A 24,252-nucleotide genomic window follows, 5' to 3' on the forward strand; every position below is an offset into this window, starting at 1 on the left:
CCAAGATAGTGGCAGGTCATCCTCTGAGAGCACCCACTGTGTGCCAGGCGCTGTCGTAAGCACTTTCCATATATGAACTCATTGAAGCCTCCCAACACTGAGAAGTGTGTAAAGAGTCTCATTTTGCAGATGGAGAAACCGAAACCCAGAGAGATTAAGTGACTTGCCCAAGGTCACACGGCTAGTTAGTAAGCCTCAGAGCCAGGATATGATGTCCAAGAGGTCAAGCTGCTTAACCACTAGGTGCCCTTCTCAGAGGAGGGGTCAGGTGTTCTCAGGGGTCCACTTCAGCACCCCCTCACTCGGGGCTGGGTAATAATGCTAATAATAGCCCTGCCTCACATTTGTCGAAAGAGCTGTCAGTGAGGATCACTGGCTCGGGAGCCCCTCTTACAAGGCTCGTCCCTGCACCAGCCCTGGTGGAATTTGGGGCCAGGGCTCTGACTGGCAGGAGAGGGCAGCTCTAGGGACAAGGGGAGAGGCAATTCATGCTGGGTCCTCTCCTTGTGTCTCAGCGTTAGCAGCTACGACAGGGGCCAGCCTTATGCCACCGAGTGGTCGGACGACGAGAGCGGGAACCCATTTGGGGGCAATGAGGCCAACGGGGGCTCCAACCCCTTCGAGGACGACGCCAAGGGAGTGCGTGTGCGGGCACTCTACGACTACGACGGCCAGGAGCAGGACGAGCTCAGCTTCAAGGCTGGTATGGTGGGCTGGGCTGGGAGGGCGGGGCGGGGCCTGAGGGCAGGGAATGCCGGGATTGGCCGGGAATGCGGATGGGCGGGGCCAAACTTGAAGTGGGACGAGCGAGTAGTGTGGGGGTGGGGCCTGAGGGCTGGGGCTGCTAGGAGACGCGACAGGACCAGAAAAAGGAAGCCAGAGGTGGGGCCTGGGCTTGGGGCAGGGGTGGGGGAGGGGTGAAGGCCGAGACCCAGATAAGGTGTTTGGCCGGGGGCAGCACGCGGGTGTCGGGGTGTGGCTGGGACTGGTCTCCAGAGCGGGCATTGGGGCAGTAATGGGAGGGCATTGGGGTCGGCCCAGAATAATAGTATTGGAGAGCTTACCCAGCATTGTGGGGGTGCGGGTAGCTCTCTCTGAGCCCCTGTCAATGAGCTCCTCTGTGTCCCCTTCCTAGGAGATGAGCTCACCAAGCTGGGCGAGGAGGACGAGCAGGGATGGTGCCGCGGGCGGCTGGACAGTGGGCAGCTGGGCCTCTATCCCGCCAACTACGTGGAGGCCATCTAGCTGCCCTGCTCCCCTCCACACCACCCCTCCGTCCTCGTCCACTGCCTCCCCTCCCTTCTCTCTCTTGTCCCTCTTCCCTCGCCATAGAGTTCCAGACATATTTTCCGATCAAGCTTTTATTTTTTTAAAAGTCAAAACAGAACAAAACAAAAAATACAGAGACGGAAGCATTTGCAGGGCCTCCTGGAGGCCGGAATGGTGGGACCCGGGTGATGGCCCCAGGGTAGGTGAGGGTCTTAGTACTGAGCCCAACAGAGACATTACAACATCTGCTCTTCAGATCCCACCAAAGAGTCTCCTGAGCCCTGAGGGTTGTCTCCTGGACCCTTCTCTCCTGCCTCACTTCCCACCCTTAGCCCCCAACCCCAGGCTGCCAGCATCTGCCCCCCCTCCTCTTCTCTGGGCCTAGTTTTCTGACCTCTTCTTCTGTCCCACCATGCTCCCCTCCCTCCACCACCCTCCTGTCAAAGGCCTCCCCTCCAGACCCCAGAGGAGGGGGGCCTCCCAGTCTTTAGTCTTCCGTTTTGCCCTGGGGAGCACCCTTTTTCTCCTGGCCTTACCCCTAAGGACTGGTGGGTCTGGAGGAGGAACGGTCACTCTCTTCTCCCATAGACATTTCCCGGGATCCCTAGACTCCCCCAGACATGACAAGGGGTGAGCTGGAGTTGGTGACAGTGTCACCGGGGTGTAGGAGGGTGAGTGAAGGAGGGGCAGGCCCTCGGTCCGCCCAACACCAGGCTCAGCTGAGGGACCAAGACCCTGCTGGGGCCCTACTTTCCAGCTGTCAGCAGCTTTGGGCACAGGCTCTTAGAGCCATACCCCCGGTCACTTGCAGAAACCCTGTCCCCCTCTCCCAAGTCCTCAGGCAGGGGGAGAGGCCTCAAAGCCCAGGGCAAAGCCAGCAACAGTAGCAACCTCTCCCATTTCCTGGGGAGGAGGGCACCTTGCCCACCCACTTGCCTCCCTCCCTGCATCTAAAACCATAGATTCACTGGGTTCAGCCGGCCTCCAGGAGACAGCCTTGTGGCCTCCCACCCCTCTCTCCCCTTCTCTGGCCTTCCCGAGAAGACACTGCAAGGCCCAAGGGAGTCTCCAGCCTGGGACCATCAGGAATGCGGTAGCGCCAATGGGAAAGACACGGCTTTGGAGAAGGGAGGCGCCCAGGCTCTCAGAGCAGGATGGTCACCAGTCTTTCTTCCTTGTCCCCTCCTCCCCAACCGGCCCTTGCCCCTGGAGCAGCATTCCCCCTGCTGGCAGCCCCTCCATATCTCTGGGCCTGGGTCTCAGTTAAAGGACTTTTCAGGGAAGAAGGGGGGAGGAGGCAAAGGGCCTGCCCAGAGCCAGTGTTTCCTGTGGTGGGTGAGGGAAAGCAGTGTTGGGTTACCAGGTAGTTACCGTGTTCCGGCTTCTGCCACACATGTGGGCATGGGGGGCTTGGAAAGCAGACCAGGGCAGGACAAAAAGCTCAAGGTGGGGGAATGGCTGGAAGGAGGAGTCTCTCTGGAACTTCTGGGGTGAGGCCCTGGGAATTCTTGTAGTTCGAAGAAAGCTTCTGGACCTCAGGACTGCAGACACCCTACCTACCCCCTTCCACAGCACCTGGCCCCTGGGCCTCCAGGAAAGACAGTGTGATACCCCAGCCCTTCCGGCACCCCTCAGTCCTCTTTTGCTCCCTGCTTCTCCCAACACTCCACTGTTGGGCCGTGGACCCCAGCCTCCAGGTCCTGACCTTGTTCCTGTGTGCGCAGAGGATCGTGGCAGACTCCGGCAGGGGCCCGAGCTGGCCAGGCCTCCCTCAGGGCGAGGGGAGTTGGAGGGTGGGGACGATGGCACCCCAGGGACAGGCAAACTGCGCCCCCCCGGACCCCCATTTCCTGTCACTGTCTGCTCTCTGGGCATCTGCTGCAGCCTGAGATGTGCCCTAGGCCCCTCAGAGCCCAAAGCAAGATTTCGGAAGCCCTCTGCCCTCCCAACTCTAGACCAAAAGCCCCTTCAGCCTCTCCTCCAGGCAGGAGTTGGGGCTGGGGTCCTTGGCTCTTCACCACGTACCCTTGGAAGACAGGAGGCTGGCACATCCGCGCCTTGGGGCCTGGGCTCCCCCTCTCCGCGCCAGTGGCTTTCTAGCACCCGGGGAGGTCTGTGGTCCTGGCTGGACCTCAGGCCTGTCCCCCTCAGCACGCCAGCTGCCCACTCCGGGGCAGGGACTTGAAATCCCATTCCTTCCGAGCAACCACCTCCACGGCCCGGTTTGGGACCACTGTCTCTCGGTCCCCAGGCTCCTCAGGACCCCAGAGTGGGAGGGTCTCCCACCCGGCCGTCCCCCCTACCCCCGAGCTCTAGGGGCCCAGCCCCACCTGTCAGCGCTGGTGTCAGGGCACTCACCACGGAGCGTGGGGGCCACGCCCCTCGCTGTGCCCACCACCTCTTGTAGCCCCCTCCCTGCACCCTCGATGCTGCACGGGCCCGCCCTGTGGGGCTCGGTGACTCGTGTGTTTTGTCCCCAGTTAACCACCATTCTGCGGCCTGGTTCTGCCAGGGGCCGGGGCCGCCCTGCCGCCCGCCATCTGCTGCCCTAGGCTTCCTGACTCCATTAGTCCGACACTTGTGACCCTCCGAGAAGTGCTGTGGTCTCAGCAATGCACCTGTTTTGTACATGATCGTGTAATTTAAAGGTATATAAATACAAATATATATCTATCAGTTGTGATTGTATGACTGTGGATAAAATCCAGAACTGTGTCAACCTGGCTGGATGTGGTCCTCTTGAGTCTTGTGTCTTTCGAACTCTCTAGAGGTATCCATGGTTGGGAGGTCCGTTGGGCAGATCGTGCCCAGCATGCTGAGTGCTGTCCTGGCTGACCGCCAATGGGCTGGAGGACCGAGGGCTGGGCCCTTAACCTCCCAGGGCCCTGGGCCCTGTCTGCACAAGGCGGGTGACAGATGGTTCTGGGGGGCCTGGTGACGAGCACTGACCAAGGGCACTGGGGCATTCAGGGTTCCAAACTCACAGTGCAAGGGTGGCCCCAAATAGGTTTTAATTTTAATTTTTTAAAAAGATTTTATTTCTTTCTTTGAGGGAGAGCAGGGTGGGTGGAGCAGAGGGAGAGGGACATGCTGAGTGCGGAGCCCCATGTGGGGCTCGATGCCATGACCCTGAGACCATGACCTGAGCTGAAATCAAGAGTCACATGCTCAACTGACTGAGCCACCCAGCTGCCCCAGGTTTTGATTTTTAAAGCCACATTGTAAAAGTGACTGCTGAGACCTGTGGCTCCTGGTTGTTTGCAGTCCCAGGTGCCCTGTGGTGTGACATCAGGTCATGCCACATTTTCCTGTGTCCTGCCCGTCCTCTGGCAGCATTTCTGTGAGGGACCCTTGGAGGGCTCCTCCAAGAGGGCTGCTCAAGTGCGCAGGACCGCGGAGGCTCTGGGCTCCCAGCCGTGCTGTGCCAGACCCTCGCCCGGCCCCAGCCCTGCTCCCGCCTCCCCACCCGCAGCTAGGTCTCCTGTGGGCCGGGCAGGAGTCCCAGGTCCCTGGGCAGGTCTGCTGCCCGTTCGCTGCATCCCCTCCTGCACCCCAGCCTCAGCTTCCCCCCAAGTCGGGTGGGATATCTCTCCGAGGCCCCTCTGGCCCGGGCAGTCTGGCAGAGCCCTGACACGCACCCATGATTCAAGGCAAATGTCCCACAGCCCCCTGCCCTTGTCTCCCCTGGCCTCAGGACAGACAGGAAAGGTCAACGTGGGGCTTGTTCTGTTCACCACCCCATGTCCTTTATCCCCCAGATTCAGCACGAGTGACCAGCCCCTGGTTTTAGCCACACAGAAGAGCCTTCAAATAAAGACCAAAGGTTGCCTTGTCTGCTCAGGCTCTTACATGCACTTGTGGGGGGCCCTGCAGGCGGTCCCGGGACGAGGGTCAGGGAATACCTGGGCTGGATGGAGTTCGGACAGGCAGGTGTGCGGAGGAGGAAGCGGAACCCGGAGTTCGAGGTCAGCACACGAGGTGTCAGTGGCTGGCCGTGGGCTTGCCAAGGGGATGTGCGCTTTGTGGCAGATCCACAGGGCAAGCAGCTGCCTCACCACCCCCAGAGCGCCCCTTTCTGGAGGAGCTCCAGCTCCCCACTCTTAGCCACTAATCCCCCTTCCTTTCCTCCCTCCCAGCCCTAGCCTGAGACCCCAAGCTGCTCCAGGCCCAGGTCCAGCTGGGGGCACGCAAGCAGGTGGCTCTGGGGATGCCGCTGGGGGCAGGGCAGGAAGGCTGGAGACAGAACCAGTTCAGCAGAGCTGATCTGAGTGCTGGCTGGGCTCCCAGTCGGCCCCCTCCCTGGGAGGAGGCAGACAGCCGGGGGCCCAGAGAGTCTCAGGCCTGGGGCAGGGCCCCCTCCTCCTGCCAGTCCCATCCCAACTGACAGATGCCAAGGTGTTGTTTGCTCACTGCCAGGAGTAAACTTTCTTCTGGAGACAATAAAATCGCTGGGGGCAGAAGGCAGCAGTATGGGGCAGCATTTAACCCTCAGCGGTCTGGGCAGCGCTGGCTGGCTCCCAGTCCTGTCTCCTGGGAGCCTGGCATCTAGAAGTGGAGGGCTATGGAGGCGAAAGGTGCTGACCAGTCACAGAGCAAGAGGCGTGGAGGGGCAGAGAGCGCTGTTCTTGTGGGTTCAGTTCCTGGTTCTGCCCCTGATTGGCTGTGTGACTCTAAGTCACTTAACTGCTCTGAACCCTAGTTTCATTGTCTGCAGGATAGCGGAGTAGCCCCTACCTCACAGTTTTGTTGGGAAGGTTAATGACAAAAAAGCAGTGGGAGCACCTAGCGTGTAGTGGGTCCTCGGGACACAGGAGCTGGGTGAACACATGCGAGGAAGCGGAGATGGGCTGCCCCTGGGAGAGTGGGTGGGAGGTCCCCATCTCCCCCAGGACGTGCGTGCACGCACACATTCTGACCCCCACCTCTCCCCATCGGCGTGGGCTGCTGTGCAGGGGGCATTGCAGAGGTCTATGACTCTCCGTGAGAGACACCGCAAACGAGCCAACCTCTTCTCCACCCCATTTGCTGCCTCAGAGCCAGGCGGGGAGGGGGAGGTGCCCACCCTCTCCTGCACCCCTGCTGCCCCATCCCAGGGCCCCCGGCTTGGCCAAGCAGAGACAAGGGCTCAGGGTCCCCTTGCAAGAGGGTTAGCACCCCCGCCACTTCAGGCAGAAAGCCCCGATCTACAGCAGAGCAAGAGCGTGTGGAGGATGCCGCCTTCTCTCCCTTCCTAAGTAAGGGAGATCCCCTCCAGCTCCAGTCCTACTCCCTTTCTGTCCCCCACCATGGGGGGAAGGAGGTGAGGGCCATTCCAGCCTCTCCTTGATCTTGATGGCTCACTGCCTCTCTCCCACAGCTTCTACCAATCAATGATCCCTTTCCTTGTAGGCTCAGCTCAGTGCTGCTTCCCCCAGGAAGCCTCCTTTGGCCACCCCGAGGCCACTGTGACCACAATCACTCTGAGCATTGGTGACCTCAGGGCTGTGCCATTCACTCGCTGCACAGACACGGGCCATGTTGGTTCTCTAGTATCTTTATTACCCGTTCCCAGGAGCACCCCTGGCTTCCCAACTCGGGTGCAGACGTGTCCCAGCACCACGCCAAGCATGGTGCAGAATAGGTGGCAGGGAGCATTGGACTGTGAGTGGCCTTGGCTAAGTCACTGCCATTCGGCTGGCTCTGCTCTGGAAATTCTGGGGTCAGGAACTGGGGTGGAGGGACGGCCTTCCCTGGGGGAGCCGTGAACACTGAGGACAGCCCTGGCTCCTACCATCCTCCAGTGGACCGGGCACATGAGCAGTCAAGCCCGAGGAGGAAGCATCCCCACCCTGGGGTCCCTGGGGCCCTGGAGAGCTCACTTAGACTCCTGGGGCCGTGGGCTGTCCCCTCCCTGACCTCGGACTCCGATGCCCGCCGACTGCCCTCTCCCTCAGCTCAGGCTCTGGCAGAGGCAGGGGCGGGTGGGCGGGAGGGCTGGTGAGGGCGAGTTTCGGCCCAGGGCCTGGCCCGCAGCCCTCAGATGGGGTGCACAAACTGGTAGACGAGGCGCTGGGAGATGTCCGGCTTCCGGATGATGCCCTTCTTGTAATACTGGCGGATGGAGCGACTCAGCTTGTCGTAGTTCATGGCGGGCCGGTTCTTGCGGATGCCCCACAGCCGGGCCACCTGTGCGGAGTCCTCGATTTTGAAGATGCCTGAGGGAGCAGGGGGGCCCAGAGAGAGCCAGCGGTGCCAGTGGGGGGGGGTGGCAGGAGGGCAAAAGACCAAAACCAACAGGTCAGACTCAGAATGCCAAGGTGCCCAGTGTCGGCTGGGAGCAAGGGCCAGGCTGTGGGGGCGATAAGCCCTATTCCCCGGGTTGTGGTGACCATCAAAGACACTGGACAGAGTGGGTCACGGGACCCAGTGAAGTGGCAAATTCTACCCTGGAGTCACCAACCTCCTGAGTGCAGGGGGAGCCCGTATCCGTTAGTGGGTTGTTTGGGGCCCCGAGGGCCTGGCCCCTGCCACCCTCTGCTCCTATCGTGGGGTTGGCACGCCCGACCCAAAAGCCCTGCGGGGCTCTGCGCTGTGTTCACGGCTCATTTGTCAAGGTCATCCCCACCCCCGCCCCCGCCACCTTCCCCAGCAGTTCCCAAGCCTGCAAGACCTCTTTGCCAGCCTCAGACACTTAAGCCAGCACAGCCCTTTCTGGTAGGATCCATTCAGAGGAGGGGGCAGAAAGAGTGGACCTGGAGCCAGACTGACGCAGGCTTGAAGCCTGACTCTGCCATATTCTACCTTTAGAAGCTGAGGCCCCTTTCTCTGGTCAGCGGAGGGGGTGGTAGCGACTGCCATTTGTTGAGCGGTGACAGAAAGAGCTTACAGCAGAGCCTGAAGGAAGTCCCCTTGAGAGGAACTATTACATTGCTAACACCCCAGTTCTCCTGGCAAACCCAGGCCAGCACACCCCCTCCAGGAAGCCTTCCCAGACCACCCTGCCCTCCCTGATCTCCTTTCCCTCGAAGTCTGTCATGGAACCGTCGCTCTGAGGACCAGCTCGCATGAAGTTTCGGATATATACGAGGGTTACCACCCCTTGTGCGGGAACTTCTCTCCACCCCCTCTAGCCCCGCTTGTCCTTCCCACTCAGCCCAAGTCACCTCCCCTGTGAAGTCCTCCTGGACCAAGGCACAGCTGCCCCCACCGCCCCGTCGCAGCCCCGACATGCTCTGTAGGCCAGCTCCTTTCACTGCTAGCTCTCCCCCAGCACCGCAGGTCCCTTGAGGATGGGGTGCCTCTGACCCTCCCTAGACCGTCGGGACACTAATTCTCCGTAAATGTTGCCGGGGCAAGTGTGGCCAGAGGTACTCAGTGCAGGGTTGTTGGGTGGATGAATCCAGTCCATCTTACAGATAAGAAGACTGAGGTCCCGGTACCCATAGCTCCAGACTTGACTCTGAGTGTTTTCCAACACGCGCTCGCACACACACACACACACACACACACACACACACACACACCCCATCTAGTCCTGTCCAATGAGGTAACCACTCGCCATATGTGGCCTTGAGCACTTGACATCTGGCAAATCCGAACTGAGATAGGCTGTAAGTGTAAACTACACATGAGATTTGGAAGACTTAGCAAGAATATCTCATTAGTAATTTTATGCTGATTATATGTTGAAATTTTAATAATTTATAATGCTAGATTAAGTAAAAGTATTATTAAAATTAAATTCACCTGTTTAAGATTTGTTATAATGTGCTTACTTGGAAGTCTAATACTGTCTATGTGGCTCACATGGGGCTTCTCCCTGGACCCCCGCGGTCTCCCCGGGGGAGCTACAGTGTGTTGCAGGCAAAGACTGTCTAATTCTCAGCCGAGTTTGAAGCCCTTAGTGTGTCCCGGGCACTGTGTGGAGCCGGGTGTCCTAAACAGGACAGAGCTCGGCCGGGAGGCAGGTGCGGACGTGAACGCACGCAGACTCCGAGCCAGGCCAGTGGGGGCCGGTGTCTGGCATTCAGGGCAGCGTTGGGGGCCGCTCCTCCCCTCTGCCCAGCCCCCAGCCCTCCCCTGTGCCTGGGGCCTGGGGCCGGGAGGAGGCCGGCAGGCCCCGGCGCACCCTCCTCCCTGCCTGTTCTCCCTCCCCCGCCCCGTGGCCCCCTGCAGGGCGCCCGGCTCACCCTTCTCCTTGTTGAGCCACCGGATGAAGCGGCCGTAGCTGTGGGGCTTGAGCAGCAGCTCCTTGAGGAATTGCCACAGGTGGATGGGCTGCCCGGAGCAGGATGAGTCCACCTCGCTGTCGGTCCAGCTGTCCTCGCTGGTCGAGGCTGAGCAGCCGTGGAGGGTGGCGGTGAGTGGGGGACCCCCTGCTTCTGGGGCAGCCATCCCTCAAGCCCGGCCCCCGGCCCCCCGGCCCCTCTCTGTGGGCCTGGCTCACCGCAGTAGTGGACAGTCCCGGGAGAAGTCCTCTCTTTCATCCAGGCCGCTGCAGGGCAGGGAGAGAAGGCTGGAGACGCAGGGCAGACCCCAAGGGTGCAGGAGGGGGCTTGGGTGGGACTGTGGGGCCACAGAAACTGCCCCCTGTGGCCAAGCAAGGGGGTGTGGAGGCAGCCAGCTTCTGCCCCCATCACCACCTGGCTCTTAGCCGGGCGCTGACTGCTACCCTTGCCGGCCACTGGGCTGGGGCGGGACACTGGTCTCTACTGGTCATAGGAGTGGGTCCTGTGCCTAAGGGCAGGGGCGTTGACTCACGGAGCAAGCACTGTCTCCTCCAAAGCACATGGCTCTGTGCGGGGCAGACAGTGGGATGGGGCACGATTTAAATGTGAAGGGGCTGGCCCACAGCCATGAGAAATAGGGCGGCTGTAGAGATGCTGGGGGGAGAACAAGATCCAAGCTACACCAAGAGCAGAACAGTGTGATACTCCGGTGCTGTTCATGTTAGAAGGGCGAAAACCACACATGTGTATCTGCTTGCTGTGTGTCTCCCCAGCAAGGTGCCCAAGAAACTGGGAACTGTGGTTGCCCCTAGGGAGGGGGACTGGGGGTCAGGAGTGAGCAGGAAAATTACTTTTCATGGTACTATTTTTCACTGTGGTCTTTTAAAAGAATTTATTTATTCGACAGAGAGAGAGAGAGAGCACAAGCAGGGGGAGCGGCAGAGAGAGGGGGAAAAGCAGGCTCCGCGGGGCTTGATCCCAGGACCCTGGGATCATGACCCGAGCTGAAGGCAGACGCTTCACCAACTGAGTCACCCAGGAGCCCCTCAAGATGGTCTTTTTAGAAATCATGCGTGTGTGTTACCTCATTACTTCTTGAATGAGAAACAACACAAAACAAACAAATGAAATTTTAAAAAGGACAAAGAAGGACCTCATAGTACCCACAGTCCCCATCAGCTATGCCAGCCGCACCCCCAGAGTGTAACTCCTATCTTTTAACTTCCCACATGCCCCGCCCTGTGTTCCAGGGGCTTGACCAGGGCTGGGAGCGGGTCGGGGCTGGCGAGTTTGCCCGGGATCCTGGGGTGCAGTTGCTCGTCGGGCTGGGATTTAGAACAGAGCCCAGACGGGGAGCAACGGGCTGCTGCCCCAGCAGACAGTAAGCCTGGCTGGCGTCCTGGCCTGCCCCCCCCCCCCAGTGTCCCGACCTTGGAGCTCGGGAGGCGCTGCTCTCCCGTGCCATGTCCCACCTGATTTCCAGATGTCCAGGTGGGCGTGCAGCACGTCACCACCCAGAGGGGAGCGCTGGCGGAACTGTTCCTCCGACATGGCGCACAGTTCCTTGCCCCCCAGCTCCTGGAAGGCTTTGCCCACGGGCGGCAGCCGGTACTGGTGCTCCGTCCACAGGAGCCACTTCTGCACGTTGCCAGGGCTCCAGTCCACAGGGTCTGGGCAAGAGACACTCCCTCAGTCCCACGGGCTGCTTGAGGGCACTGCCCCGCTTCTCGTGGGGTGCCCCTGGGAACTGGAAGCAGCTTGTGACTGGGACCATGGGCTCCTGGGATGAGAACAGATCAGGCCAGACAGGGTCTGAGGGGCTCCGTGGGGGGGGGGGCACCTGAGAAGAGAGGGGGGTGAGAGGGAGGAGCCAGGACCCTAAAAACCAACTTGGCTCAGGGCAGGGTAGCCTGGGGCCTCTGCGCCCCCCACCTCACCTGGACCTCAGGTCCTCCCGACCCCTCCAGGCTCTCCAAAGGGCCTTTCAGGAAGCCCGGCCCTGGAGGGGAGAGTGACATTAAACCAGAGACACGTGAGCTTTTCTCCCAGCTGCCTCTTGCCATCCCCAAACCCTTCAAGGGTTCCCTTCAAGGTACCAGAAAGGGGGGGAGGAACCCACCTAGGAGTAGCCTTACAACCCCAACCCCTGCCGTTTTTTACAGATGGGGAAATTGAGGCACAGAAAGTTCTAGTACCTTCTCCAACACCCAACAAAGGGCTGGGTGCATAGCAGCCGCTCAGTGCATCTGCACTCAATGAAAGAATGGCAGGGCATCAAGCGATCATGGGGCAGCTATTAGCCTCAGAGGCCAGGGAGAGAGTCACTGGCTAGGTCCTGGACGTTCCCCTGGGGAGCTGCTCTGGGCTGAGCCTGGCAGGGCACACGGGGGGAGGCCAGGCTGATGGGCATGGTCACAATGGGGCCTCCAAGTGAACGCTGTGGTCTAAGCTGGTGCCCCAGCTAGGTGACCTGCAGGCTGGGCGGCCCCCACTTAATAAACCCATTTTCCTTCCCAGGGTCAAAGCAATTTGTTCCTGTCCCATTGTTCAGAGGGCAAGCCCCTTCCTGGCCCGGTGTGGGAGAGGAGGCACCATGGGAAAATCTCCAGGGCTGGGGACTGCCAGGGGCATTGGGTAACTGGAGGACAGGGGTAGGGCAGGAGCTGCCTGGGGCGGGGGGCAGGGGGGGCACCAGCTGGGATGGTTGGGGGGAGGCGCTGGGCTGGGATGACTTGGAGGAGGAGGGGCTGGGGCTGAGGGACGCCTGAAGACTTTTTGTGCGAAAACAGGATCAGACTGCAATGCTCAAATGCCAGGACCCAGCATCCAAGGACATGGGTCAGGCCCACTCAATGCTGGAGAGAAGGTGCAGGAACAGGAGGCTGGAGACGTGGCAGCCTCTCAGGCCAAGGCGTCAGTGCCATAATCACACTTTCCAGGTCCTGGCAGACACACAGGTGCCTGGACTCCTAATGCCCCCTCCTCATCAGAGCCCTCACTACAACCAGACCAGTGACACACTTATCTACGTACAGTGAGTTTCCCTCACTGTAGTGTGGGCTTCGTGGAGAAAGGGGCTTCTGTGTGGTGTGCTCGATGCCCCCCGTGCTAGAATGGGGCCTGGCATATTAAGAAGTTACTGCTTACTGGGCACCTACTATGTCAAGGTGCCAACCTAGGAACTGGGGATGTAGCCGTGAACACAACAAATGAAAATCCCTGCCCCTGGAGTGTGTAACTTCCAGTGGGGGAGACAGACAGCAAATACGATAAATCAATAAAATACGCGGGGTATCAGTACATGCGATGGTAGAAAAAAAGCAGGGAGGAGGACTAAGGGGGGGTATGGACAGTAATTTCAATAGAGGTGTCAGGGAAAGCCTCATCAAAACAGTGCCATTTGAGTCAAGATCTGAAGGAGGCGAGGGGTGAGCCGAGTAAAAATTTGGGGGAAGAGCGTTTTAGATTAAGAGACCAGGAGATGCAAGGGTCCTGAGGTATGAGTGTTGTGGGAACAGCGAAGAGCAGGTGTGGCTGGAGAGAGTAAAGGAGGAGAGCGTGGAGGGGAGTCCACGGGGAGGTGGTGGGCCGGGGGCGTGGCGCTCGGATTCGCTGCCTCCAGCAGTCGGGGCACAGAGAGGCTCGGAACCTTCCCCGGCGCACAGCTGTACTGCAGGGTCAGCAGCCGCGGAGGCTGGGCAGGGGCGGGGGGTGGCCAGAGTGCCGCAGGCAGTACCCTCGCCCCGCCTCGCGACCGCAGCCCTGCTGGTGCCCACCCGACGGAGGCGGCCGGCGGAGGGGCTCACCTGCCGTGATGTTGAGCAGCTTACAGGCCGTCTCGATGTCCTTCAGCACCTCGCCCACCACCATGGACTGCACCTGCTCCAGGGAGTGTTCCTCCAGGGCCAGCCCCGCTGGGGCCAAGTCCAGGCTGCCCCCGGGGGCTTGGCTGTCGATGACCGGGCACTGCTCGGGCTCCTCCGAGGGCTCCTCGCGAGCGCTGGCCCCGGGGCCCTTGGCGGCCCAGCTGCCGTCCTCAGGGTACAGCATGTCAAAGTAGGAGAGGTAGAAGGCCGACAGGCCCTGCTCAGGCGTGGCAGGGGGGCTGGGGCTCCAGTCCCGTCTCTCGGACCCTGCCGCCCCTGCCGCCACCTTTTCCAGGCCCGCCCGCAGCACCGTGTCGGGAGGCAGCAGGAGGCGGCTGGGGGACACGCTGCTCAGGCCGGGGCTCGCGCTGCCCATGCCGCCGTGGCTCGGGCCGGTGGCTGTGGCTACGGAAATAAGAGACGATGGAGAATCAGGTTCTGGCTGCTTCACCATCCCCCTGGGGGCCACTAAGCTGGTTACGGGGATGAGGGGCTCCGTGGGTGGTGGCTGGGCCTGGGAGAGAGTTGGGGCTTCCGGGTCATTGGGCAGTTAGGACAGGGCTGGGCAGATAGGCTTCTGGCGGGGAAAGACAGTAAGGTATAAGGACAGCTCCCTTGCTCTCCGAGGAAGCCAGGGTGGCGGAAAGCCGCGAATCTTGACACATGTGGTCTCTTAATACAACCTTCTGAGGTTCTGGACCTCACTGAATCCTCACCACAGAAGGCACGATTAGCCCCATTGGGTAGATGAGCAAACTGAGGCCTGGACAAGGAGTCTTTAGTGTTCAGGCCTCTGTCCCTGGGCCAGCTCATGCCTAGATCCCAGTCCACTGCTCTGTGGAGGAAGTTCCTTCTGAGAGCTAACCTCCATCTTTCCTGCTGCAGCGGACCTTTTCTTTTTTTCTTCCCTTAAAGAGGGTAGGGAAGGGAGAAGGTCACCATCACCTTCACCTCCAGGTGAAGGAAGAAAGGAGCAAGTGAGAGGTGTGACAGGGTAGAAAGCCCTCACAAGTCAGGGAGGCAGACCCCCTTCCCCTCCCACAGGGCCATCTGGGGGTGTGACTAAGTTTCCAGCTGAACACTGCTGAGGCAGTCACTGAACACCACCACACCCACCCAGGACAGGGTTTCTGGTCCCCACCCCCCCATCCTCCCCAGAGATGCTGCCCCAGCCGCTCCTGGCTCCCAGGGCTCTCTCATTTCCCCTCACGCCGGAGGAGTGTGGGCTGAGAAGGCCGTGCCCACGTGCAGACCCACAGGCCCAGCACAGGGGCCGCTGCTGTGGGTGCAGAGTGGGGGTGGGGGAGGACGAGATCAGGTGGTGGTGAGAAGGCCCATGCTCTGGGGCCCCCAGCGAGTCAGACACGCACTCCTCCTGCTGCCCCAAGGCCCCCCAGGGGGGAACCATGTGGCCTCAACACACAGAGCTAGAGGCCTCTTTCTCCATCGGTCATGCAGGCTCTGCTTGTCCTCTGGGCCCTTTCTCTCTAAACTCCGTATTGGAGCAGGCAGCTTGGGTGAGTCGGGGACTCAGGAGATGTACAGACACCCATACCCCCGGGTTCCTGGGCTGTTCCCGGGATCTGCAGGCCTGGGACTCAAGAATAGGTCCCGGTGGAAGATTAGCAACATATATATGCCTCCAGGAAAATCTCAGAGAAAAGGAACAGATAAACCAGTTAAAGGCAAGTTAACGTGTGTTCTTAAAGCCATGTTTCTCACAATGCGGTGCTCGGACCAGCAGCAGCAGCACCTGGGAACTTGGTAAAAATGCAGATTCTCAGGCCGGCCTCAGAGCTACCGAATCAGAAGCTCGGCGAAGCCCAGCAGTGCATTTCAACAGTCCTTGAGGGTGTTCACATTTCTATACATGCTGCTTTCATGGCATCTGGCCAGTTAGAGGGAGAGGCTTTAATCAAAGGACTGGTAGGCTCTCCTGGGGGCATTTATTGTGCCACGCTGGGACAGGGAGGGGGCTCCCTGGCACACTGCAAGTCACCCTGTGGGACTGACCTGCTTAGCGTCGGTGTGCATTTGCCCTACAGAACCCAGTTAGAAAGATACTTCTGGCTTCTCTAGGGCTGCAGCTAGCCCATTCCACACCTTCGAATATCTCAGCACACGGCGACCTTTCTCTCTGGATAGCACTTTGGTGAAGCCCAAGTGGAATTTCAACTCCCTCTTCTCCCCTTCCTTGTGCAGTACCCAACCTTCCCAACTGTACATGGCAGCCATGTCGTTTCCTGTGGCGGAGAGAATGCCAGCAAGAGAGAAGGGTGTTCCCTTTGATTTCGACTCTCCCTTTCAAGGGCTCCTTTAAGTGAAAAGGAAAGAAAGGTCAGGGTGGGGTGGAGTGAGCAGGGAAGGAGGGGGACTGGGGTTGCGGGGGACAGAGGGCAGGCCTGGAATCATTTCAAGGCCTTCTGTGCAAACACACATGTGTGCTGTGGGCCCAACATTATTTACCTAGGCAGCGCTAACAGCCCGCTCTGCTCCTGGGTCCCCACCCTGGCCTGTGCCCACGCCCTACCCCCTAGGAGGCCCCACCCCTGGAGAGCCCCTCTCAGCCCCCCCACCCCTCCCTCATCGCCCCTACCTGCCTCCCGCCCCATCCACGTCCCCAGAACTCCCATGCCTGCCACGTTAGGACAGTCTCTGCCAGCACCCTGGGCCATATGCCAGGAAGACGGAAGCTTTTCCAAGAAGCAGGAGAACTCGCTTCCCTCATGGCCCTCCTGTTTGCTTGGCCGCAGCCACAGGTAGGATGGGAGGCAGCTGCTGTGTTTCGGGGCACCGTGGCATGAGGGGTCAGTGAGGATGAATGGGCAGGGCAGGTGGCAGCATTTGCTCGGCAGGGACGTGATCACACAGCCCTGACACATCAGGCAAGCACCCCTTGCATCCGTCCCTCCCTGGAGAGAGGCAGCCGGGCCTTATCCTCATTCCTGTTCTGAGGATAGGGAAGTGAAGGTGCAGAGAGCTCAGCGATTCGCATCCAGGTCTTCGGACTCCTGGCCTGGGACTCCTTCAAGGGCAGAGAATTCCCACCTCCTCCTCACCCCGCATTCCGGCTCCCCCCTCACCTTGCTTCTAAATGCCAAGGAACCTGCTGTCAGCCAAGTCTTGGTCCCAGCTCCCGACACCTCCCTGTGAAAAATAAGTTAATAATTAATCGTGCAGTGGGAGGAAAGATCTGACTGTCTGCAAGTGGGGAATGCTCTGACCCCAGCAGCCCAGATCTGGAGGGACCTCGGTTTACTGGTCAGGGAACCATGGGTTTGTGTGCCCAGACTTCACCTCTGGCGTCTCCTTCAGGCTCCGGGCCCAGACTTGGGAGGGACAGAACCCCGTGTTATAGATGTGGACAGTGAGGCTCAGAGACCTCGTGCAGCTTGCTTGACATCCCCAGTCAGCCACATGCAGGCTCTGCTCGTCGGGCCACTTTCCCTCTGAGGCTTCTGCTCTTGCCAGTCTGTTTTCCCAGAGTCCTGCCCACCTCCTGATTGGGCCACTTGATCCTCCAAAGTCCATTCCCACCCCCTGGCTGCTCAATCCACCCCACTGCCAAGCTCATTTCCCTTTAACACTCCTTCATCGGGCACCCCTGAGCTCAAGAACCTCCCATGGCTCCCCATTGCCAGCCTTGCACAATTCCAGTGACTGGCACCCACCACTGAGCCCAACTCCTATCCAGCCCAGATTATCAGAGTTGGAGGGAATCATACATTATATGATCGTTTTGTAGATCACATATGGGGAGGGGATTCATTTGCTGGTCAGTGGCAGGGTCTGGACCAGAACCAGGGATTGATCGACATGGTGACCATATCCAGGCTCTAATGACAATGGCATTTCTCCCCTGGCCCCAGTGCTGTGGGCATAACATGGCTATTTTCTCTTGTGCTGCCATCCCCCTGCCCAATATGCCCCTTCCCGCTCATTGCAATTCAGCCCAAAGCCTTCCTCCCCCAGGAAGCACTCCCAACAGGTTCCTCCTCTGACTTCCCAGCTCTCCCCAACTGTGCCATGCAATTCAGCCATGATTATGTCCTCAGGTGATCGTTCGCCTGAGAGGACGCGTGTGCATTGGGGAAAATGACGCTCAGAGAGTGGCAAGGACGTGCCCATAGTCACAGCAGAGCTAGGACCAAACTGGGGGCCTGCTGACCCTCAGGCCACTGCTCCATAGGCCTAGGGTCCTGGGACAAGCCCTGTGTTTGCCAGATCCATGTCCTTAGGACAGCAGGCCTGGCCCTCCCACCAGCCTCTGCTGGGCCTGAGGCGCTGCCCGTCTCCCAAGCGATGCCTCCAGCTCCCAAACCTCGAGCTGATCTTTTCTAGATTAAACCACATGTCTGGATTAAGGCTCAGCATGTCCTGGCTCCCTTCTGCCCCAGAGGCTCTGGCTCAGACTCCAGACAAAGAAAGTTTGGTAACAGCTGGTGGAGGCCAAGGCCCAGATACAGGGCCAGATCGAGGGGCAGCGGCCAGAGGGATTAGCGAACTTGGGGCCCCTTCTCTCCCTCTCTCAGCACCTCCCACTCCCTCAGGAAGGCAGACCAAGGAGAGAGGGCAGAGGGACTCAGAGTTAGGGATTCAGAGCAGCTGTTTCCTGCCACTGCCCGGTCTGTGGCCCTGCAGCTCCTCTGCCCCCCGAGTTCTCACTCCCGCCCCGACCCGGCACCAGCAAAAGATCCCCTGATATGTCTTGAAACCACAGCCTCTGGGAAATGGGGTTACCAGGGAGGTCTTTACTAAGGCCCTGGGCTGTCGTGGGATTGAGACCCTGCTCAGTCCAGGCTCCCAGATCTTACCCCAGCAAGGAACTGTGGGTGGGACCAGTGTTCTTGAGCTCCTACCTCAGTCCTGAGACCCGACCTCAGTCTGCCCAGAGCCCAGGACTCTGGTTGCAGTCCCCAGTGAGAGGAGCAGCAAGGGAGAGTGGGTGGGGCAGGGGGTGACAGCGCCTACCATTGAGCTGAGGTGGTCTTTCTCCACCAAGTGGGGCAGCCCTACTCAGGCTTCCTCACTCTGGCCTACCGTCCTAGCCATTAGCCCCTCTCCCTCCATGCAAGGGCCTCCTTTAATGGGGGAGCCAGGGGACTGTGGGGGTGTGACTAGGGTCTGGCCGGGAGCCATGCAGAGTGGGTGGGGGTCACATGGGCTGGCCCCCCAGTCGGCCGGTCAGCACCTTGGAGAGAAGCTGGGACTGCCCAGGCCGCAGGGAGTCCGGGCCCGGGCCCACGACCGGCCTGAGCAACGTGTTTGGCTTCTCTGAACCCTCCCCGCCTCTGGACCCGACCTCTCCCCTCTACCTTCTCACTCTTCCCCTCCTCCTCCTGTCCCCTCACTTCTCTGCCACCTCCTGCCTTCCACGGAACCCCAGCTCCCTGCCCTTTGAAACTGCTCTTCAGACAAGCCGGACCCAAGGAAAGTCCCCAGCCTCCTCCTCACTGACCGCCCCACTGTCCAGAGCACCACCTCTCTGCACAGGAAAGGCCACCTTCCTGCCCAGGAAGGTGTCCCAGGCTCGCCACCTCCAGGCAGCTCCAGCCCAACTCAAGCACCCCATTGTGCCCCTCCTCACGCATCTGCTGCCCTGGGTCTCCAAGTGCAGAAAGAAGGGAGGTGGGTCCCCATGGGGAGGACCTGCCTGTCTCGGGCTTGTCATGAGAGCAGGGGAGGTAGGTTTTTTCTAGGCCTCCTGGCTTTCTCCCACCTCCTCAGATCCCAGACTCATGCAGGGATCGGCGTGGGCCTCCCTTTTCCAGGAGCCCTGCTCTCTGGGAGGTTTGACTTGAGGAGCCAGTCAGTGGGCCCAGGAGGTGTGTGTGGAGAATTGGGGGTGGGGGTGAGGCTCTAGAAATCAGGTACCACTGGCGTCCAGACACAGAGCCTCACTGACATCTCTTGCGACCCTTTCTGAGACAAGGTAAAGGCCAACTAAGTAAACTGCTTCGTCGAGCTCTCACAGCCACCCCACGGGGCAGCCGCTCTTACCCCGCCTGACGGACATGGGCATGTGGGACTGAGCACTTCCCCGTGCACGTGGTGCTAGGACTTGGCACCCCCCAGCCCTAGGGTCTCCCCGGCTGCCCACACCTTTCACCTCTGCTGAAGCCACCCGCTGAACCAGCCGCTTAGAAAGGGCAGTGCCTGGGGCCCTCTTCTGTTCTCCGAAGCGGGGAGTCATCTCTCAGGGCTTTTCTAACGAGACACTGTCTGGATTCTACAATCCCATGCCCCCATCTTACCCCTCAGCCTGGATGGGAAGGAGGATGGTGGAGAAACAGAAGTGGACGCCAGGGGCTCCCCTGGCGAGTAGAAACATACTTCAGGGCAGACATTTGGGCAGAATAAGGGGTGTGGCTATGTCTCCCCCCGCCCCGCCTCCCTCCTCTGGAGCTGGTGTCCAGAGCCCCTGAGAGACTTGGCTCTGCCTTCTGACCAAGCAGGGACCCTGCCAGGCTGTCCTCACAGATCGCCCACAATTTGGGGTCCCACCCCCGCAGCACCCCTTCCCCACTTCACGCAAGCACCCAAGACCCCAGACCAGATAAGTCCGGGGCTTGGAGCTAGTGATGCTGGGGTGGTCAGTCAGAACACGGCCCCCGTTTCCAGCCATGTCAAGTTCAAGTCTCGCCTGACTTTCCAGGGCTTTACAGAAGCTGCAAATCACGTCTTCATTCAGCCCCTCATTGAGCACATGCCTGGTGTAAATAAAGTTCGTGTCCCAGCACCCCATCAAGCTCCTTTGCCCTCGCTCGGGGTCCCCACGCTCCCGCCCCGGCTGGGCAGCCCTGGGCAGCCGGGCCCCCGGGGGTGTGAGGACACAGGGCCACACCCGGCTTCTGCCCGGCGGCACTCTGGTTTATCCTCGCAGCCTGCTTGTCGGTGACACGGGGACTCAAAGACAACTGTGTCTCTGGGGTTTGGCAGGGCAGACTTTGCAATCTCCCAGAGCTGTGTGCACGCATTTGTTCCCCTCATCTCTCGTCTCGTGGGCCTCGGCAGCTGCCCCCACGCCAGGCACAGAGCTGGAAAGGCAGCTTCCGAAACTGGGGTTGAGGAATCTATAAAACCTTGACAGGGCTGAGGGAGAAAATGTACCCTGAGCCCTAATCACGGGGCCAAGGAGCATACCTCGGGGCTTGGAAGGAGGGGGTTTCAGGACAAAGGGAAGGCACTTTGAAATCATTTGAAAATGATCAAAGTCCAGAACGAATGGTTCTGAGAGGTTAAGAACAGACATTGCTTCAAAAGGGGTTTAAATGGGCAGGGAGTTAGGGAGTTACTGGGACCCATCCCCTACAGTGAACCTGGTGGCCAGAGAGACCTCACTGTCCCTCGCTAAGGTCCTGGGTGGGCTCTGGTCTGTCTGGTTCCCAGCAGAGTCACACTCAGCTCCCTGGCAGCGGACGAGAGGTCAGGAGGGATGAGGATGCTCCCTCTTGCCCAGTCTGGAGGCCCCGCACCCAGCTGCTGAAAGGTGGGAGAGGAGAGTTTGGCAGGAGGCACCCCCTGAGCTGGGAGCATGCAAACGAGGCAGGGGAAGGAGGCCAGCATTAAATGTCAGGAAGAGCCCAGGGCAACTCGGCTTGTGCAAAGTTTGCTTTGGGAAGAGTTGCTCTACCTGACAGGCTGCTCCCTTGGCTGGGGGTGCAGGGTGGGGCGAAGAACGGGATGAGGGTGGGGCGGGGGCAGGGGGAGGGTCCCAGACCAGGTTTGAGCCCCATCTCCTTGCTCTCTAGCTCGGGACTGGTGTAAGTGCCTGGGCTTCCTTGGAGACTCGGTGATCCTGTCTATTAAATGGGCTGTCAAGAGCATGCCTTAAGAGGTTATGAAGATTAAGGGCAAGGTGGATGAAAATTCCTTGTGAATTGAGATAAGCTGAATATTCAGGAAGGTGGCACCTGGGAGCAGGTGAGGGGATGGGGCAGGGAAAGATAGTGGGTGAGAGGAACAAAGGAAGAAATAGGTGGTGATGGTGGGTGGAGTCTGGGGAAGAGTTGAGGTTGGCACTGAGGGGTGCCCTGGCCCTACTCGAGGTCATCCTGCTCTCTAGCCCAGTCTGGGGCAGCTGCTGGCCTCACTCATCCCTTCCTGGCCTCTAGGAGGAGCCAGAGCCAGGGAACAGCCTAGGGGACAAGGCTGCGAAAGCCCACATCTTAGAGCGTCGGCAAATCCAGCCAGCTAGCCTGCCTCCGCCAACTCCTATACAGCCTGCAAAACCCGGCTCCAGAGGGTCCCTTCCACGAAGTCTCCTTTAACAGAGGAGGCCACCTTGTCTAACCTTCTCATTACACAGACAAGGAGCTACAAGTACACGGAGGAAAAGTGACTTGCCCAAGGTCACACACCGTGGGCCTTAAACCCATCCCTTCTTGCCCTCCACCCAGAGCGTCTTTGTCCCTAGGTCAGTCTGAAACGACTTCCCCAGGTTACACTCAAGCTGCACCAAGTCGTTTCAGCACAAAATGGGGCTCTAACTGTTTCAGGGCTATTAACTTTACATCCGCAATGACGTCAGTGGTAAAATGTGGCTTCTCCTGGGTTTTTCTACTTGTTGCCCGCATCGCAATTCCGGGTGGTCAGTTGAGCACACACCGAGGGCCCGCCCTATTGCCTCAGGCTTGGTGGACAGAGCAGCTCTGTCTCGTTCTGAGAGGCTTGCGAAAGTCGAATGGCATCACGTTTTATAGGTGTTTTATAACAGGTAACTGACAATACGTAAGACTAGCACAGACGGAGTTTTTGCCTCTGGGTCCCCTCATCGCGCCTGGAGCAGAGGAAATGATTGTCATTCTCAAAGGGGAGGGTGGCTCCCCCCCCCCCCCCGCCCCAAGAGAGCGTCTCCTCCACACCTCAACTGCCCCAGGCGCCCTGAGGATGCTCGCTCCCCCCACATTTCTGTGAGCTGGGGGTGCTGAGACCCTGCGTTGGGAGTCCTGGGCTCCGGCCCCACCTCTGCTGGGCTGGGCGGCTGGGGAGGCTCCTGCCCGTGTCCCGTCCACCACCTCAGGCCGGGGCAGCCTGATGACTGTTTGCTTTGTTACTCAGCGGAGCAGCTGGTGCTGGGGAGATGCGGCTTTATTGGGGGTTGCTGTGAAGCTGTTTATCGGGGAGGTGGGGGCAGGAAATGAGGCCTAGTCCCAGCCTTGGCCAAGGAAAAGGAGAAAGGCCATTTCTGTCATACAGGGGACAGGCCACTTGAGGCCTGTGGCCTGGGGATGGGCCGCTGGGTGGGTGAGGGGATCCAGGGCTGGCTCGGTGGGCCTGCCCACTCCCCGACACGCATACCCCGATAGATGCCCATGCCCGCATTAGCTCACCCCCGACACACACATGCACACACACGCACCCCTTGTCCAGCCTCAGGGGAGCCCCCAGACGTCCAGACCCTTCAGCTTTCTACCCTATCATCACCACCAGCACTGCCCTCTCTCCCCACAGGAGGCAGCAGGTGAATCTTAGAAAGGAGAATCTTCGAGGGGGTCCCATTTCTCTCCTTGTGCACCCAGACTGGGGGCCCCAGGCCGTCGGCTCCCCTGGGTGCTCGAACCCGGGTGCTTTGCGTGGCGGCTCCCCAGACCAGGGTCCTGGGCCCACCACTGCCCTGCCCCAACCCCTGGGCTCTGGGCCTGTCCCCCCTGCTCCAACCTGGAGCCTGGCCCCGAGCCTCCAGGCTTCAGCAAGCCCCTGTCCACCGAGGCCGGGCCCCCGGCAGACCCTTCCCTGGCAGAGCAGCTGCGGCCGACGGAACAGAAAGGTTGTCTGTGTTTTCCTAGCCAAGCAGAACTGGCTACGTCTGGGGGCTGAGGCTCTGCACCTGCAGAGAGGCCTGCCCTCAGGCTGTACAGGCTGGGCTCAAGATATGGCCTTGGGGGCTCCCTCAGGCTCTGGGATCAGCCCAGGGAGGCAGATGGGCAGCCTGTGGAGGGGCGGGGGCTTCTGAGGGTGAAGGGCCCGGATCACAGGGCCAGCAATGCCTGGGATATCGGTTCTGAGCTCGCAATCCATGCCTCCAAGTCCTGCCCCCGTCACCCACCTCCCCACCACTGGGAGGGGGAAGCCCCCACTGCAAGGCGCTCTGTGTTCCCACCCGACTTACCTGTTAGCTGCCTTGTGCCCAGGGAGTCGTCCACCGCAGCGCCAACCTCAGGGGGCCAGGAGAAGGCGTCGGCTCGTGGGCCACTGCTGGGTCTCAGCCAGGCATCTGGGGGGCCAGTGGGACCAGGGGCCAGCAGGGCTGGGGGCAGAGGTGGTACTTGGGTGGGCCGCTGGGGGCCTGGCCACCCTCGAGGGGTGGCCCTCTGAGATCTCAGGGCCCTGTGCCCCGTAGGCAGCCCTCTGCCCCCAGCCCAAGGGCCACCTGTTGGCACGGTGGCAAGCCCTAGCCTGAGGGGCTTACATGGAGGCTGTGGTGGGCTCAGGGGGCCAGGTATGCAGGGCAGTGTGGACCCGGGCAGAGTGCAGGAATGTGCTGGGAGGAAGTCAAGCAGCCGTGAGATGAAGAGTTGGCCAGGCCTGATTTCCCATTATAAGTAATCCTTCCTTATTTACCTGAACAAATACGCTCCCTGCTTACCTCAGACCACAGGCGGGCTCCTGGTTAACCCTTGCAGGCCTCCCTCTCCTTGATGGGGGATCCACACTCTGGCAGCGAGAAAGCCCGTTCATTCATTCACTCATTCATTTATTCATTTACTCACTCGTGTTCGTTAGCTGATGCATGGCTACTGGGCTTACGGTGCGTGCAAGGCACAGGGGATACATCTAGAACGACGTGGGACAGCACGCTAAGAGGGAGGAGCCAAGATTGGGGACCAGACCAGCAAGCTCAGCAGAAAGTCATAGCCACATGTGCCCCAGTGGAGGACTGTGGAAGCACCCAGCAAGGCAAGTCAGAG

At 60.0% G+C, this 24,252-nt stretch overlaps 1 protein-coding gene and 1 non-coding gene across 2 annotated transcripts; one reads left to right on the forward strand and one right to left on the reverse strand.

Annotated features, from left to right (window-relative positions):
- Positions 1–518: 518 nt before the first annotated feature.
- Positions 519–3,988, forward strand: LOC113243826 (uncharacterized). The gene is made up of 2 exons (XR_008956588.1): positions 519–703; positions 1,136–3,988. It is a non-coding gene; the product is annotated as an uncharacterized LOC113243826 (transcript).
- A 3,250-nt stretch (positions 3,989–7,238) lies between these two features.
- Positions 7,239–23,840, reverse strand: SPDEF (SAM pointed domain containing ETS transcription factor). The gene is made up of 8 exons (XM_026482445.3): positions 23,754–23,840; positions 23,454–23,591; positions 16,426–16,489; positions 13,283–13,747; positions 10,949–11,146; positions 9,695–9,742; positions 9,438–9,584; positions 7,239–7,463 (listed from the first exon to the last, which is right to left on the reverse strand). The coding sequence occupies exons 4-8, from the start codon at positions 13,716–13,718 to the stop codon at positions 7,285–7,287; spliced, it is 1,008 nt and encodes a 335-aa protein (XP_026338230.1). The 5' UTR covers positions 13,719–13,747; positions 16,426–16,489; positions 23,454–23,591; positions 23,754–23,840; the 3' UTR covers positions 7,239–7,284.
- Between the last annotated feature and the right edge of the window lie 412 nt (positions 23,841–24,252).

The sequence above is a fragment of the Ursus arctos genome, unplaced genomic scaffold (assembly GCF_023065955.2).
Source record: "Ursus arctos isolate Adak ecotype North America unplaced genomic scaffold, UrsArc2.0 scaffold_31, whole genome shotgun sequence".
Lineage (NCBI taxonomy): Eukaryota > Metazoa > Chordata > Mammalia > Carnivora > Ursidae > Ursus > Ursus arctos.